At 33.1% G+C, this 16,467-nt stretch overlaps 1 protein-coding gene across 8 annotated transcripts in view; it reads right to left on the bottom strand.

Annotated features, from left to right (window-relative positions):
• Window positions 1-16,467, bottom strand: part of STAG1 (STAG1 cohesin complex component) — a 395,351-nt gene that overhangs the window by 169,990 nt on the left and 208,894 nt on the right. For all 8 annotated transcript variants that reach the window (XM_077865024.1, XM_077865025.1, XM_077865026.1 and 5 more), the window contains one exon: window positions 2,406-2,610. In XM_077865024.1, coding sequence (XP_077721150.1) covers window positions 2,406-2,610 — 205 coding nt within the window. The remainder of the gene's footprint in view (window positions 1-2,405; window positions 2,611-16,467) is intronic.

Genomic DNA, 16,467 nt, shown 5'->3' with positions numbered 1-16,467 from the left:
AGAGAGAGAGAGAGAAAAGATGAGAACAACAACAACAAAAAATTCCTTAAAAATATGGATAATTTATTATCCAGTCAGGTCTTAAGTTCTCAGCAAGATCTCTGTGCTTTGTTAAAGGTGACTGACAAGTCCTACATTTTATGAAACTGAGTCTTGAAAGATATAATAACTGTAGACATAGCAAGTATAGTAATATTTTGAAGTAAATTGGAGAATCACTTGAGAAATGTTTCCACTTTTTAAAAGATCAGTATAAACATGTTGATTTCCTTCCATTTTTCTTGATATGTGATCTAAAAAAATAATTTCAAATTCAAATAGGCTAGATGATGATATACAAAGCAGTTTAAAAAGCTATCATGAACACTGATAAACTGTGGGAAAAAAAGGCAGAAAAATACTGGAAGGAGGAGGAAGCTACTCAAAAGGGATAAGAGGAAAGCTACAATTAAAATATATTTAAGTATATGTAAAATAAGCATATATAGATTGCCAGAAGATAAATATAGGGAAAACAATACAACAATAAAAGTCAGTGAAAATGGGCCAATGGAAAGGAGAGGTGAAATGGACTATTATAAAATCAGTAAAATACAATAATACTTCATTTACATGGCAGTGGAGGACAAATGCAAAAGAATCTTAGAGTGCATTTTTCAGGAAAGACATTTTAAAAGTAAAAATATTCTACTTATTTCTACAATATGTTATTCTTTCTTGTGCATTTACTATCCATCTGACAACCAGCTAAATGGGCATTACTGTACAGAGAGGAAAATAAGATGAAAACTCAATGGAATATATGAAGAAAAAGAAAAAAGCAACTCAAATGGAGAAGATACTAAAAAAGTCATGAAATTAGAAAGAAAAAATTGTGTAATTATCATATAATTTAAAATAATAAATAGTGTATTTGCAATACCTTTTAAAGAATCTTGGGTACAAGATCTCTTTTTTTCCTAATAACGAGCAAGAAGATACTCTCAAAACACAGAATTTAAACTGTTTGATGTTTGTTCTATATAGGAATTTTTTCAGCAATAAACTATTTTTATTTTACCTTTTGAAAAAGATAAAATTGGGTAGATCTTCCTCTTTTCCTAATACTAAGGAAAATGTTACTCTTGAAAATGTGGTTCATGTTTATTTTACATAGACATGTAACTAAGAAGATAATGGATAGGAATATGGATTAAATAAGGGGAAAAAAGGAAATGAAAAAAGTGGAATGGAAGAAAACATGAATGACCATAGGTAATATTATCATATTGGCTTCAGGCAGCAGATTAAGCCAGAAAATGATAAGATTTTTAAACCACGGGTTATCAATGTGTATTCCCCAAAATATCAGGAAACCTAAAATCTGTTAAACTCTGGAGGTAAGGCCATGCAATCTGTTTCAATAAGCCCTGCAGATAATTCTGATACTTGAGAAAGTTTGAGAACCAAAGATTTAAATATATTTGATAAATGAGAAATTTAATTTAAATGCAAAATGAAATACAATTAATGAAATTAAATCTGGTATTTGTCATTGTAATGTGTAAGATGAATACAAAGTTACTGCTACTAAAAAGGATGTATTCTGGGAGTATTTACACAAATGTGCATGTATACACGTGTGTGCTTGCTCTACATCACAGATGAAAAAGAACAGTCATTTTCAGTAAGCACAGTTAAAGCAGTTGAGGGAAACCAGAACAATTGCTAAATTATTGAAATTGACTTGTTATGGAGAAACAAGGAAAAAATACATATACTTGGCTGAGAAGTTCTCTAGATAATTCCAAAATGAAATAATAGTGAAAACTAATCTGTCAATTCTTCAGATTATCTAGCCTATCTAAATGAACTGATTTCAGAGATATTACATCTAGATAAACTTAGGTTATTATTACATCAGTAGGAATAGGAATAATGTTGCTATGTAGCAATTGTAAGTAGGTAGAATTGTTTCAAATATATAAACAAATACTTATACATTTATTTATAATAATGAGCAAAACAATATAATAAAGTGAAAAAAACACCACTATGAATTTAGAATTTCAACTACTCATTTTGGGGTTTACCGAAGAATATGGTCTAGTGGACTCCTAAAATCTCTTGGACTATAATATAATGATGTATTAAAATTATTAAACATTAAGAGAGAGATTTGCTGAAATTTGCCAGAAATTTTCAGTTTTCATTCTCAGGCCATAAAATGCCAGTTATCAAAATAGTCATACATCTTACCTAAACAGATAACATAAGCCATTCAGATGAATTTGGGGGAGGGGAGGGATGGTATTTTTCAAGAGCACAGTAAAATTAAATTAATATTTAATCTAAATACATTTTAAGTGCAATAGAACATATTGAACAAAACTAAATAAAACAGAAATAAAACATTGGTTACTTACCAGCAAGGGTACTTGTATGCCTAAAAGCTCTGACCTGGGAGTCTGACAAACCAGTCAAAAGGGAGATTACTGTGTCCATCATATACTCATCATAAATTATGCTATACTGACACTGTCGAATCAGGACTCCAATAAATTCACAGAAGTTTGAACGAAACTTTTTCCATTGAGGTCCAGGCATGGTAAGGGGATAATCACCACTGTCCTAAAAGGAATAAAAAGAACATATTAAATTTGACATATGATATCAATTTGATTAAAGCCTTTTTCCCTACCTACAAAGTAACTTTTTTTTTTTTTCAAAAGTAGATGTGGATATTGAAGGTGACTTACATAAGTACACGGATAGTTTTGTATCTATTGTTTCTTTTGATCTTCCACAATTAAATAATTCATGCAGTGCTCATAATTATTATTTAGAACCAAGTATTTAATTCATTATTTTAAGCCAACATTCAAAAAAGAATAGTTCTGATGTTGTTACACTTGGGTCCTAGTTGAGATACTTTGAAGTATAAACAACAACAACAAAAAATTAAAGAAGTTTAGACTAGAAAAGGTATTTGCTACTGAATTCAGATCAAACTAATCAGCTTCTTTCAATTATTTAAAATAGAATTTTTAAGAACTGAGAATTTCAAAAGTGTATTTCATTATGAAATACAAAAATAGTATTTTGTATCTGAAACTGCAACTCTATTTCTTCCAATTTTATGAAAAATGTTCTATTAATTTTCTTTTATAGAGCAGATTAATTAACTTTTCAAAGAAAATAAATCTAATATGGGTTCTTGGTATTATCAGATTGTATCATTTTGTTTAAGCATGAAACTGGATAGGGTAATGGGGTGATGGGCAGTAAGATGGCTACTTGATGTAATGAGCACTGAGTATTACATGCAACAGATGAAACACTAAATTCTACCCTGAAATCAATAATACGCTACGTTAACTAACTTGAATTTAAATTAAAAACAAAAACATAACATGAAACTGACATTGGATCCAACTGGTTAGAGGTGCCCTACTCTAGACTAAAACATCTTGGTAGAAAAATATAAATTGACAAAGCATTGAGAGATTCTTTGAAAATGGTATCTGAATATTCCCAATTTATCGCTATTTGCTTTCTCTAGACCAAAGTGCTTCAAATAAATTAGGTATGAGTAAAGACTTGGGCTGTGTTTATATCTCAGGAAAGAGAACGAGTATGATACTTAGAATAGCAGGAAATCCCAAGAGCAAGGAAAAGAAATCAGAAATAAGTAAGAGTTTACTTAGCACTTGGTCAAATACCTGAAAAGGAAGTCAAAATTTTGGTGCTATATGAGTGTTAGGGAGTTAACTAAGCCTCAAAAAGATCAAAAAGGAACTGAAGGGGCTGGCTGAATCTTCCTAGTCCTTGAAAGTGGGAGTGTCAGGGGTAGACTGGAGAGGGTAAAAGAGTGGAAATGTGAGATGCTTCTCAAAGGTATCTCAACAGGCTGCTGTTGCTTCTGCATCATAAAAGCTCATAAGAGTAGAACTTCTCTTGCTTTATATCAACTGTGAGATTCAGTCATTTAATGCTCAACAACAAAGAATATCATTTATCTAAATAATCTAGGAGCGCCTAGGCGGCTTAGTTGGTTATGCATCTGCCTTCACTCAGGTCATGGTCCCATCAAGCCCTGCATTGGGCTCCCTACTCAGTGGGGAGCCTGCTTCTCCCTCTCCCTCTGATATTCCCCCTGCTTGTACACACCCTCTCTGTCAAATAAATAAGTAAAATATCTAAAAAAAATAGATAAATAATCCATCTAAACAAGCCCAACAGCAAGCAAGAGGAAGGGCAGGAAAATAAGCATTTACAAATAAATAATAAAAAACTAAGTATACTTCAAAGGATTCAAATGTAGCACAAAACAAATCAAAATTTAAAAACAAACAAACAAACAAAAAACCTTGGGACGCCTGGGTGGCTCAGCAGTTGAGTGTCTGCCTTCGGCCCAGGGTGTGATCCTGGAGTCTCGGGATTGAGTCCCACCTCGGGCACCCTGCATGGAGCCTGCATCTCTCTCTCTGCCTACGTCTGCCTCTCTCTCTGTGTCTCTCATGAATAAATAAAATCTTAAAAAAATAAATAAATAAAATTTAAAAATTAAAAAAACCTCTAGGGAACTAAAATATTTTATTTACTGATTTATAATTCACATATAACATTGTATTAGTTTCAGATATACAACATAATGATTCCATATTTGTATATACTGTGAAATGATCACAATAAGTCTAATTAATATCTGTCACCATACAGTTACAGAAAGTCATTGATTTTTTTTTATTTTTTCTTGTGATTAGAACTTTTAAGAGCAACTCTCTTAGCAACTTTCACATATGCAAAACAGCATTATTTTTTCTTTGCAAAACAGCATTATTAACTATAGTTATCATGCTATACATTATATTTCTAAGACTTACATATTTTATAACTGGAAGTTTGTATCTTTTCACCCCTTTGCCTGCCCCCAAACCTCCTACCAGTGGCAATTACTAATCTGTTCTATGAGTTTGTGTGTGTGTGTGTGTGGGGGGGGGGTACTTTTTTTTTTGATTCCCTAAATAAGTGAAAGCATATGGTATTTGTCCTTTTTTGTCTTATTTCACTTAACATAATACCATCAAGGTCCATCCATGTTGTCACAATGGCAAGATTTCCTTTCTTTTTTAACAGCTGAATAATATTCTTTTGTATATATTATTCATATATATACATATATATATATTCTATTGTATCTCATATATATATATGCGCCACATTTTCTTTAACCACTCATCCAGTGATGAACACTTAGGTTGTTTCTACATCTTGGGTAATATGCAATGAACATGGAACTGCATATATCTAATATTTTCTTTCATATGTAAACAATTCAGTTAATGAATTGAAGGAAAGAACAGTACTACTAATGATAAGAGATACATTAGTAGCCTGGAAAATAATGTGCAAGAAATATCTGAGAAAAAAACTTGTTAGGGATCCCTGGGTGGCTCAGTGGTTTAGCGCCTGCCTTTGGCCCAGGGCGCGATCCTGGAGTCCCGGGATCGAGTCCCACGTCGGGCTCCCAGCATGGAGCCTGCTTCTCCCTCCTCCTGTGTCTCCACCTATCTCTCTCTCTCTCTCTCTCTCTCTCTCTGATAAATAAATAAATAAATCTTAAAAAAAAAAAATAACTTGTAACTTGCTAGGTAGGGCTTCTGGAGAAGCCTTTTAAAATGGCCAGACTAAACAAGTATGATTTCTTTAGTCTTTGTCACTTCCTCTCTCAGTGACCTAGAACTCATGTGTAGTCCTGGATGCTCAACAGCAATTTTACACCACAAAAGGACAAGAATGCAGATAAAAATGATGGATGGAAGAAGTCTAGGTCTTTGCTCTGCTGAGATGCAGTACCAACCATGTTTTGTCTACTCTGAGATTTATTTTGCTAAGACAAATTTACTCCTGTGAATTCAAGCCATTGTTGGTCAGATTTTCTGCTACTCACAGATAATTTCAGTCCTACTGTTATAGTAGCATTACAAGCAGTGAGGAAAAATAAATTATTCAGTAAATGATTTTGATACAACTGGCAGTTCATTAGAAAGAAAATTAGATTGCACCTTACCCCAAAATTAATTCCTAATGAATCAAAACGCTTAAAACATTCAGAAAAGTAGCAGAAAACATGGGAAATATTCTCAAGGTGAAGAAGTCTTTTACTAAGTACAATACAAAAAAAAGAAGTCATAGAAGACTAACAGATTGACCTACATAAAAAGTAATTTTTGTATTTAAATAAAATTAAAAGCAAAGTCAAAAGCCTAACAATAGGGTTTGGCTTCCACTTAAAATGTAGTAGGCTACCAACAATGAGAAATAGCTGAATCCACACACACACACAAAGAGAACTTTTCTTGAGCCCATCTTGAGCTGAATTAACTATAATTTCTAAAGAGTAAGTCTCTCCAAGAAGAGGTGAAGCAAACAAGCTCTATTGTTTGTGGCAGAGCCTAAGAGGAAAAGGTCTCCACAAAAAATGGGTAAGAAATGAACTTAAAATTTTAATGAACTGTCAAAGATGAAGTGCGGGCTAGTCTGTCAAAGTGTGGACTAGTTTGTCAGCGTGGAAGGACAAGAAGTTTGCACTCATTCAAAAGCTCTTTTACACATATCTCAATTGGGTATTTAAAACAAATTCTGAGAACGGAGAGCATCTCACATGGTGGTGTAATTCTGCAGGGCAGGATCTTCACTTGCTGGGGGGAAAGGTAACAACAGTCTAACTCACATCTCCAGACTTTTGTCTCCTGCAAATTAAAAGACTTAATCTGATGGAGATGGGTCAGTAAACTGAGTCACTACCACAGCACAGGCAAAGACCCACTGCAGCTACGAGAAGGTGAAAGAAAAAATCTCCACCTGGAAGCAAGAAAAAGACAAAACATTGTCCTGGACCCTGAATCCTAATACTAATATCAACAGGGATCTGCTAGCATTGGGAGAGACGGAAAACTCTACCTGAAACCAGCCACAGACATAACGGCCAGGAAAGCTGAGAAGGTCCCTCAGTGGCTCCAGGCACAAAAACCATGTTTAAGACTTAGCAGTAGGACAATGAAGAATCGCCCTCATTATATAAGTACCAGGCCATAAGCAACACCACTTGAAAGACGGGCAGGAGCATGGAGTAGGAGTGGTCTCTGCCACACAAGAACAGAGAGAGCTGAGAGTGCAACACGAACACTGAGAAAACCCCTCTGGGTATCCTATGAACAAGACAAAAGTAGCCTACCACTAGAGGAATCTGAACTGTGGTTCACTAAAGACAATGACATCAACAACAGAACACAAAACTAGCTCAATTCCTAATTAAACCGACCTTTTGTCCTTTTACATTTTTGTACCATATGGAAATACTATGATTAAAAGGAAAAATCTCTATGGGGGCACCTGGGTGGCTCAGTCAGTTGAGCAACCAACTCTTGATTTGGTTCAGGTCATGATCTCAAGGTCTTGAGATCTAACCCCAGCCCACCCCAGGCTCCTTGATCAGTGAGGAGTCTGCTTGAGATTCTCTCTCTCCCTCTCTGTCCCTCCCCTCCTGCTCACACTCATGTGCACACATGCATGCACTCTCTCTAAAATAAATAAACCATGGGGCATCTCAGTGGCTCAGTGGTTGAGTGTCTGCCTTTGGCTCAGGGCATGATCCTGGGCCCTGGGATCAAGTCCCACATCAGGCTACCCATAGGGAGCCTGCTTCTCCTGCCTATGTCTCTGCCTCTTTCTGTGTGTCTCTCATGAATAAATAAATAAAATCTAAAATAAATAAAAAATAAAATAAAATAAATAAGCCGTTTTTAAAAAGGGAAGAAATTCTTAAAAAAATCTTGGGGTGCATAGGTGGCTCAGTGGTTGAGTGTCTGCCATCAGCTCAGGTTGTGATCCCGGGGTCCTGAGACCAAGTCCCATATCAGGTTCCCCATGGGAAACCTGCTTCTCCCTCTGACTGTATCTCTGCCTCTCTCTGTGTCTTTCATAAATAAATAAATAAAATCTTTAAAAAGGGGGTTGGGGAGAAAAAAAATCTCCTGTATCTACTTCAAAAGGCAGTTTCCTGCTTTATTCTAATACCAGTTATAAATTTCTATTTGTTAGACACATTCTACATGTCAAGTAAAAGAACGGTGTAGTGGGACACCTGGGTGGTGGAGTTAGTTAAGCAGCTGACTCTTTGTTTCAGTTCAGGTCAGATCTCAGGGTGATAGGGCTCCATGCTAAGCACTTTCTGCTTTAAATTTCTCTCTCCCTCTGCCTCTTCTGCTTGTGTGCTCTCTCAAATAAATAAATACATCTTAAAAAAAAAAAAAAGAAGAAAACTGTCTAGTTAATGAAGGGCAATGTGATATTGAAAACTAACTTTTTTCACAAAACAGTAATTTCTTTTTTTTTTTTTTAGGAGAGCTAAGAAAACAATATAATGATACCAAAATAAAGATAATAATCAAATAGCCTAAATAATCAATTGTCCATAACTAATACTTAAATTCTTTGAGCGCAGTCTTACCATGATGCTTTGCCCAAGAAATTTATTGAATAAACAAATGCAAAGGTAAATCATATCAAATAAATAGGTATAGAAAGGCAGAGAGAAGCTCAGAGTGGGAAGAATATCAGGCAGAAATCTGCAAGGATAATACAGAGCAAACAAAAAAGGTCCAGTAAGAAAGCAATTTCTCCAAATACATTCAGATGAATACAAGGGGAGAAATTCTCATGTACAAGATATAACTAGCATTTATATGGCATGTACTTTTCAAATCCATAATTTTGCATTATTTATATACTGTGGTAACTACTAGTTATGTATAAAGATGAGAAAAATAAGATCTTAAACACACTGTCCTAGATCACAAAGCTACAGGATTCTGGTCCTGGGATTTTAAGTCCATGTATTCTTAACTGTCAGGAAAAAGTTAAATGACACCATGAAGGAAAAAAAAATCTAGGATACTTTAAAAAATAACTAGGTTGTTGTCAACTGAAAGTTAATGTCATGCAAAGAAAAAACTGTGGAGGAAGTATTTCATATTTTGAAAAAGTACTGACAATAAAACAATCAAATGCAATCAATATATAAATCAACATGCTTTAGCCACACTGGCTTCTTTGTTGTCTCTCTAATATCCTAGGTATGTTTCTATCTCAAAGCCATTTATGCAGTTTAAATTTTCTCTTCCCCTAGATATACACATGGTTCTCAATTACTTCCTTCAAGTGTTCACTTAAGGTCACATTCTTAGAGAAGTTTTCCTGACCATCCTATGTAAAATCATCCTTCCATTCCCAATCTCTTTCTCCTTCTCTACTTTATTTTTCTAATATAGCATTCACTGTCATTTATCATATTTATCATACTACAATATTTTGTCTAGGTATTTTATTCACTGGCTTTAACTCCCAAATAAAACATAAATTCCATGAGGGAAGGGATTTTTGGTTATTCATTGCTATGTCCTCAAATGCTTAGAATGTTTAACAGGCACTCAACTATTTCTTCAAACAATGAATGAATCACCATAAAAATGATACTGTCAATATGGGACAAAAATAATGGGAAGGATGATATCTAAATGATCCCTATATTTTTCTCCTTTATCTATCATTAATGTTGACAATCTATGTTTCCTTAGCCACAAATAGAAATGAGGAGAATATGTAAAGTCAAAGCAGCAGTGAGACTGCCAATCAGTCCTTTTAAATATGTTCTACCCTAAATTGGCATCAAATAACAGTTATGGAGTACCTCCAAATGTCTGGTCCCTACTCATCCATGAGTCCTCACAAACATTTCATTAAGCAGTAAATGATTTATCAGTAAGAAAAGGTTACAAAATTCAAGATAATGATTACCTCTCAGGAGAAGGATTGGAATGGGAGCGTGGAGGAACACATAGGTATTTCAGTAGTATTTCACTGGTATTTGAGTTCTTAAGTTGGGGACGTCAGATTTACATACCTTCTATATAATATGTTACATATATTCTTTGTGTGTATCAAATGGCACATAATTTTTTTAAAAAGAGTATATTAAAGTATTTCAAACTACCAAATTTATATCCTTGAGGATACCAAGTTTCTGAAATCACTAGGAGAAATTCCAAATTCTGGAGTACCATTATCTAAATTATCACAATGTTATAGTTAGTATTTATGATGTAAAATCATATTTATGCATTTATATATCACAGTTTTTCATTTTTATTTTCTCTCAAAAAGTCAGAATGCATAAGAACCGTGTGTCAAACAAACAAAGAAAATGGTATTACTTATCCTTGGAAAGATCCAGTGGAAAACATTTTTATAAAACAAAGCTCTGAGTGGGCTAAATAAAATGTATTATTAACTATATTGTTTGAACTTCTGTTTTTAAGTTTAAAAAGTCATAAAGATTAATTATTTAGATAGAATATTTTGGCTGACTTCCATAAGGCAAACGAGAAAATATTCTTTACTATCAGACCTCTGCTAATTGAGTCTAAGATAATTCTCAATTCTGACAAACCTCAGCCTTAAAGTATTAGGAAATTGAACTTGCATACATACACCAATTAAAGAAATTATGTAAAAATACATCTGGAAAAAAAACTTCCACAAGTGAATGCTATAAAAATTTGTTGTATTTTTCAAACCCCTCTCTTATCTCTTTATCTCCAGCATTTATCTTGGGCACTGTCTAGTACACCTAGGAGAACAATGGTTTTGGGATGGTTTATTTTTAAGTATTAAATACAATATTTTAGTCTAATTTCTCTAGCTTCGTACCTCAGTTTTCTGCTATATATCCTAAACTCTATCTTCTCTATAAACTCCTTCCTGGTTTTTCTGGTGAACTTCTATTCATCTTTAAAAACTTAGTTTTAGGACTAAGTAACTTGTAAAGCTCTCACATCTCAGATAATTACCTCATCCTCTGGGATCTCACGGGGTCTTTTATTTCTCAACTACTGAACTTCTCAAAGCATTACTGCTATTAGTTCATAAAGCTCTTTCCCCATTTAGGATATGAAATCATTTTCTAGAGCTATATAACCTTGTTAATCTCTAAATATATAGTTCTTAAGAAAATGTCAAACAGTAAGTGTTCAATAAATATTTACTGAATAAATACAAAAATAAATCCTGTATAAATAAGTTTGAAAGACTAAACAGTTCATTTGACAGTGGTTAAAATAAAAAGTTATACCTAAAATCAATAATAGAAAACAAATACCTAGCTTTAGCTAGATAATTTAAAAGATCTTAATGATTAGCAAATATAAATAGGATTCATTTATATCATCATAAAATCATGCTTTATAGATATATTTTAAAACTGAAAAATAAAAATCTTGAAATGACCAGGGTATAGCTATAACCTAAATATACAGTTCATCCTATCTAATCAAAATCAGATGGGGATTTAAACCAGTATCCACTGATAAAAATGTTACTTTTGGCTTATGAGTATCTCATTTACACATTTCTCATAAGGAGAGATGTCTCAAATAATATAACTGAATGGGTTAAATCCAAAAAGATTCAACATATGTCAATAGAATATAACTGGTCCTTTCAAAAAGATACTAATTTAATTCCATAACTTATTTGGTTGGCCATAAGACATCTGGTAACAAAAATAGCCAGAAGTGTATTATATGATTGAAGGTGTCTAAGTGGAGTCTAAGTGTAAACAGTACAATTATTACTTGAGTGATTTTCTCCGAGTTACTTCAGATTACAGACTTATATTGTATACTAGGCACAACAGGGTTGTAGTTATGAATATGAACTCAGGAACCAGATGTTCTGGGTGTCATTCCTGACTTTATCATTTACTAATTGTGTGATCTCAGGCAACTTCCTTAATCCCTTTTGCCTCCATTTTCTCATCTGTAAAATGGAGATAATAGTAATATATAAGACCTACTTCATAAAATTAGATATGTGTAAAGAACATACAGTGTCAAGCACACAGTACACATAAGTATTTGCTATTATTACCATTCAACAGGTTTCCTCTGGTCTCCAATATTTTGCACTACAAAGTTCACAGGTGTATTATTTCCTATTTTGTACCTTTTCACATTACAAATGATTACAATTTCTTGAGTCTTCATGAGTTTTTCTATGTGATTATTTTTTTTTTCTTTTCGGCACTTCTTACTCCCAACTTTGCTTCCTTTCTTTAATATTCTTGTTTACCTTCTTCAATTATGAAGTGGTTTCCAAAGTGATATGTACAACACCAACTGAGTGGTGTACTGCAAGAAAATATTAAAACTTCTCTTTATTTTTAATTAAATTAAGAAATAAATTATTACTAATATTTAGTATATAAAATAAGCTTTGTAGGCCTTCACTAGGTTAATATTTCAGATTGTATTGTATCTGAGGTATTTTAAGAGAGTAAGAAGAGCTCAATGCTCAAGGGTGTTGGTAAGTGTATGCATTTAATCTATAAATAAGTATATGCTGCAAATTACACTATAAGTGTAATTTAATAAATATTATAAATATAAATAAATGTAATATAATATAATGATTTATATTTTTATTTATTATTTGATCTGATTACCAAAGGTAGAAGGAAAAAAAACCTTTGTCTATTTTTATTTATCACATATTTAAAAAATAAGACAATTCAAACTAAGAAAGTCTGAAATGATCACCAGACAGCTACTCCTTAAGCACTCTACCAACATAAGCCTTCTGAGAAGGAGCATAGGGAAGATGAAGAGGAGAAGAGAATTGTTTAGCTTTATCATAGGTATTCACTATTATTAAGACAATAGGCTGAAAAATATTTTATTATGGAATATAACATTTTTAAAAATTTAGACTTTAATTTGAGACTAGAAGTAATTTGAGTTTTCTTCCACCATATCCTTGGCATTTCATTTATATTTTTTCCATTTGTATAATACTTAATCATTTTTACATTTCTTAAAATTTTTAATCTCTTAACTAATAAATGCTCAAATGGATAAACAAATGAGAAGTTCTATACTTAAGTCTATGTAAACAAATTCATAGAAATGCATATGATTAGAAACAAGAAGAGAAAAAAGCCATTGGGTAAGTTGTAATCATTATAGAAGAGCACAGTGTAAAAAATTCTGTAATTGTGAGCAATACAAAATAACATAGACAAGAATTAAAGGCACTAAGTGAATACATTAATTGTACTGTGTTGCAAAATATCGCTATCTAGATGTCCCATTTCAATGCATGAAAACTATGCAAAGTGACCTTTGGAAAACATACTTAAGAGTTTACATTTGGAGATGTGACTCTAATAACCTGGGGAAGAAATGCTACTACATTTTGCTTTATGTGTCAGGGGCTGTCTCTAACAGGAACTAAATTTATCTACTGACTGAAGAGCCACAGACTGCTCTGAGAATTAATATATTTCTAAATTACGTTGATATTACAATTATGTAGCACTTTTGGCTGTGTGCAGGCCTATAAGGTTTTTTTTGAAAAAGAAACAAACATTAGACTCAGTTTGTAATAAGGAATAGTAGCTACTATACTTTCTCAGGCAATAATATACTCTTGGACCACCTTGTCCTAACATAAACACCTTCAATCTAAGCTACTTCTAACACATCTCACCTTTATTTTGCTATAATACAATGCATCAATTCATCTAACAAAATTTTAATAGTTACTCCTTGTAAACCAGACATTGCTCTAAGCTCTTGGGATCCAATGGATCCTGTCATCAAATCTTTCCGAATTTTACCACAAAATACAATTTACCAAAACTAACCTCCTTCCACTCGCAGGGGCTAAAAGACCTATACAGTATTTTGAAGAAACAAAAACAGTAAAAATACTGTACAGGTTTTTGCTAAAGAGCTTACTTAACGATAAAATAGCCTTAGTAATTAATATAATTCTGCTTTAAATGAATATATTCTAATAAAATTGTGTTAGCTGTACTGTCAAATAGGAAAAACAGAATGTTTTCTTTTAGAATCATCTATCTATCTACCTATCTATCTATCTATCTATCTATCTATCTATCTATCTATCTATCTATTTATTTATCTGAAGTACAGCTGACACAATGTTACATTAGTTTCAGGTGTACAATACAGTGATTGGACAAGGTCAGACATAATGCTATGCTTACCACAAGTGTAGCGACCAACTGCCGCCATACAACACTATTACAATACCAATGACTATATTCCCTATGCTGTCTGTGTATCTTTTATCCTTATGACTTATTCATTAAATGGTGGTTTTTAAAACATTCTTTTTTGATGTAGTTAGTATTCTCAAATATTGGTAGATAATATTTAAGAATATGAAATAAACACCTGGGATCCCTGGGTGGCGCAGCGGTTTGGCGCCTGCCTTTGGCCCAGGGCGTGATCCTGGAGACCCGGGATCGAATCCCACATCAGGCTCCCATTGCATGGAGCCTGCTTCTCCCTCTGCCTATGTCTCTGCCTCTCTCTCTCTCTCTGTGACTATCATAAATAAATTAAAAAAAAAAAATTGAAAAAAAAAAGAAATAAACACCTTTTTAAATAATTTCATTTCCTATATTTAACTCATTATCAGTTTTGGTACAGTTTACTATTCTTCTAATACACTTGAATATTTGAAAATATTCACAAGAATATTTTCTTAGATATATCATGATCTTCATTTTACTGAATTCCTCATCTACCCCTACTTATCTCAGAATCTTACTACAAAGCAATGATATCCTGTTTTGAAATTTCACTGTGTATTCACATTGTATTTCCCCTCATTCTATTCTCTCATATAAAGTGTTTTTAAAGCTTAAACCTTGGTTTTCTCTCAAAGTTTCTCCTAAAGTTTGTACATTGGAGTCACCTGGTGAACTTTAAAAATCCCAAGACCAGATTACGTGCCATACAAATTAAATCAGAAAGTCTGGGAATAAGGGAGAGAGCCAAGCATCAGTTTTTAAATATCCCCAAATGATATTAATATGCAACAAAGTCTGGGAAATACCATCTTAAACTCTTAATAGTGTCCTTAAGGTCCAAGATACATACTACTTTTTAATCTGTGACCTCCATCACCTGTGTTGCAAGCCTGACATGGTTTTTAGTACAGTATTTGGTCAGAAAACCTACCACTTGAAGGAGCCTCGGTGTCCATCGGAAGATGAATGGATAAAGAAGATGTGGTTTATTTATACAATGGAATATTACTCAGCCATTAGAAATGACAAATACCTACCATTTGCTTCAACGTGGATGGAACTGGAGGGTATTATGCTGAGTGAAATAAGTCAATCGGAGAAGGACAAACATTATATAGTCTCATTCATTTGGGGAATATAAATAAGAGTGAAAGGGAATAGAAGGGAAGGGAGAAGAAATGGGTAGGAAATATCAGAAAGGGAGACAGAACATGAAGACTCCTAACTCTGGGAAACGAACTAGGGGTGGTAGAAGGGGAGGAGGGCGGGGGGTGGGGGTGAATGGGTGACGGGCACTGAAGGGGGCACTTGACGGGATGAGCACTGGGTGTTATTCTGTATGTTGGCAAATTGAACACCAATAAAAAATAAATTTATTATTAAAAAAAAAAAGAAAACCTACCACTTGCACCTTTATTTGGCTTTGTTATTTTCTATTTGTCATATATAAACTCATGAAGTTACCAAAAAAAAAAAAAAAAGCCTTTTAAAAGAAATGAAAAGTAATTTCATAGAAATGTTTCAGAATCCATAAATTTTTGAATTTTGGAAGCTAATATAGTACATATGCTTTATATTCCATCATAACCCAAAAGAATCTGGGGCAGCCCCCTGTCATCAAGAACATTCATATTTCACCAGCAATACATATAAATATTCACACTGAGATAAATAAAACATTTAATAGCCTCAGGTTAGTCAGGGCCAATTTTGCAACCATTAAATTGAAGGAAAAAATCATCCTTTGGAATTTCAGAATGTTTTGGCCACCAGAAATGAAAATAAGTAATTATGGACATTATATATAGATGGGTCATAATGTAAGGTCTCCCTTATCTCCCATGGAATGTGACTAAATAGTCTGAAAGCCACCGACAGAATGTTTCTGTAAAGATGCTCATGAAAATGCTTTGGTGTGTATCACAAGAATAAAGGTGAACACTTCATGAGAATGAAGTGTATTTTACCATGTATTTGTAGTACTTTTTAAAGTCAAATATAAATATTCCTACTACTACAAATAAAAAAAAAAAAAAGGCTATGCCCATCCCACTGAAAGAGTAAACTTGGGAAAAAAAACATCTTTGTCATTAGTGTTGAAAGTCAAGAAAAAAGAACATCTACAAAAAATAGAAATCTTATTTAAATCAAAAGGCAGAATATTAAACTAAAATTAATGGTCACCTAAAGAATGACATAAAATGAGTTCATCATAAACAGAATACAAAAATAAAATTGTCAAACTGTTTCAAAATTTACAATCAGTGTAAAGCTGATTAATTCATGAAGACTAGCAAAGAAAACAT

This window comes from Canis aureus, chromosome 22 (assembly GCF_053574225.1).
Source record: "Canis aureus isolate CA01 chromosome 22, VMU_Caureus_v.1.0, whole genome shotgun sequence".
Taxonomy (NCBI): Eukaryota; Metazoa; Chordata; class Mammalia; order Carnivora; family Canidae; genus Canis; species Canis aureus.
This window is presented reverse-complemented; position numbering and strand designations above follow the sequence as displayed.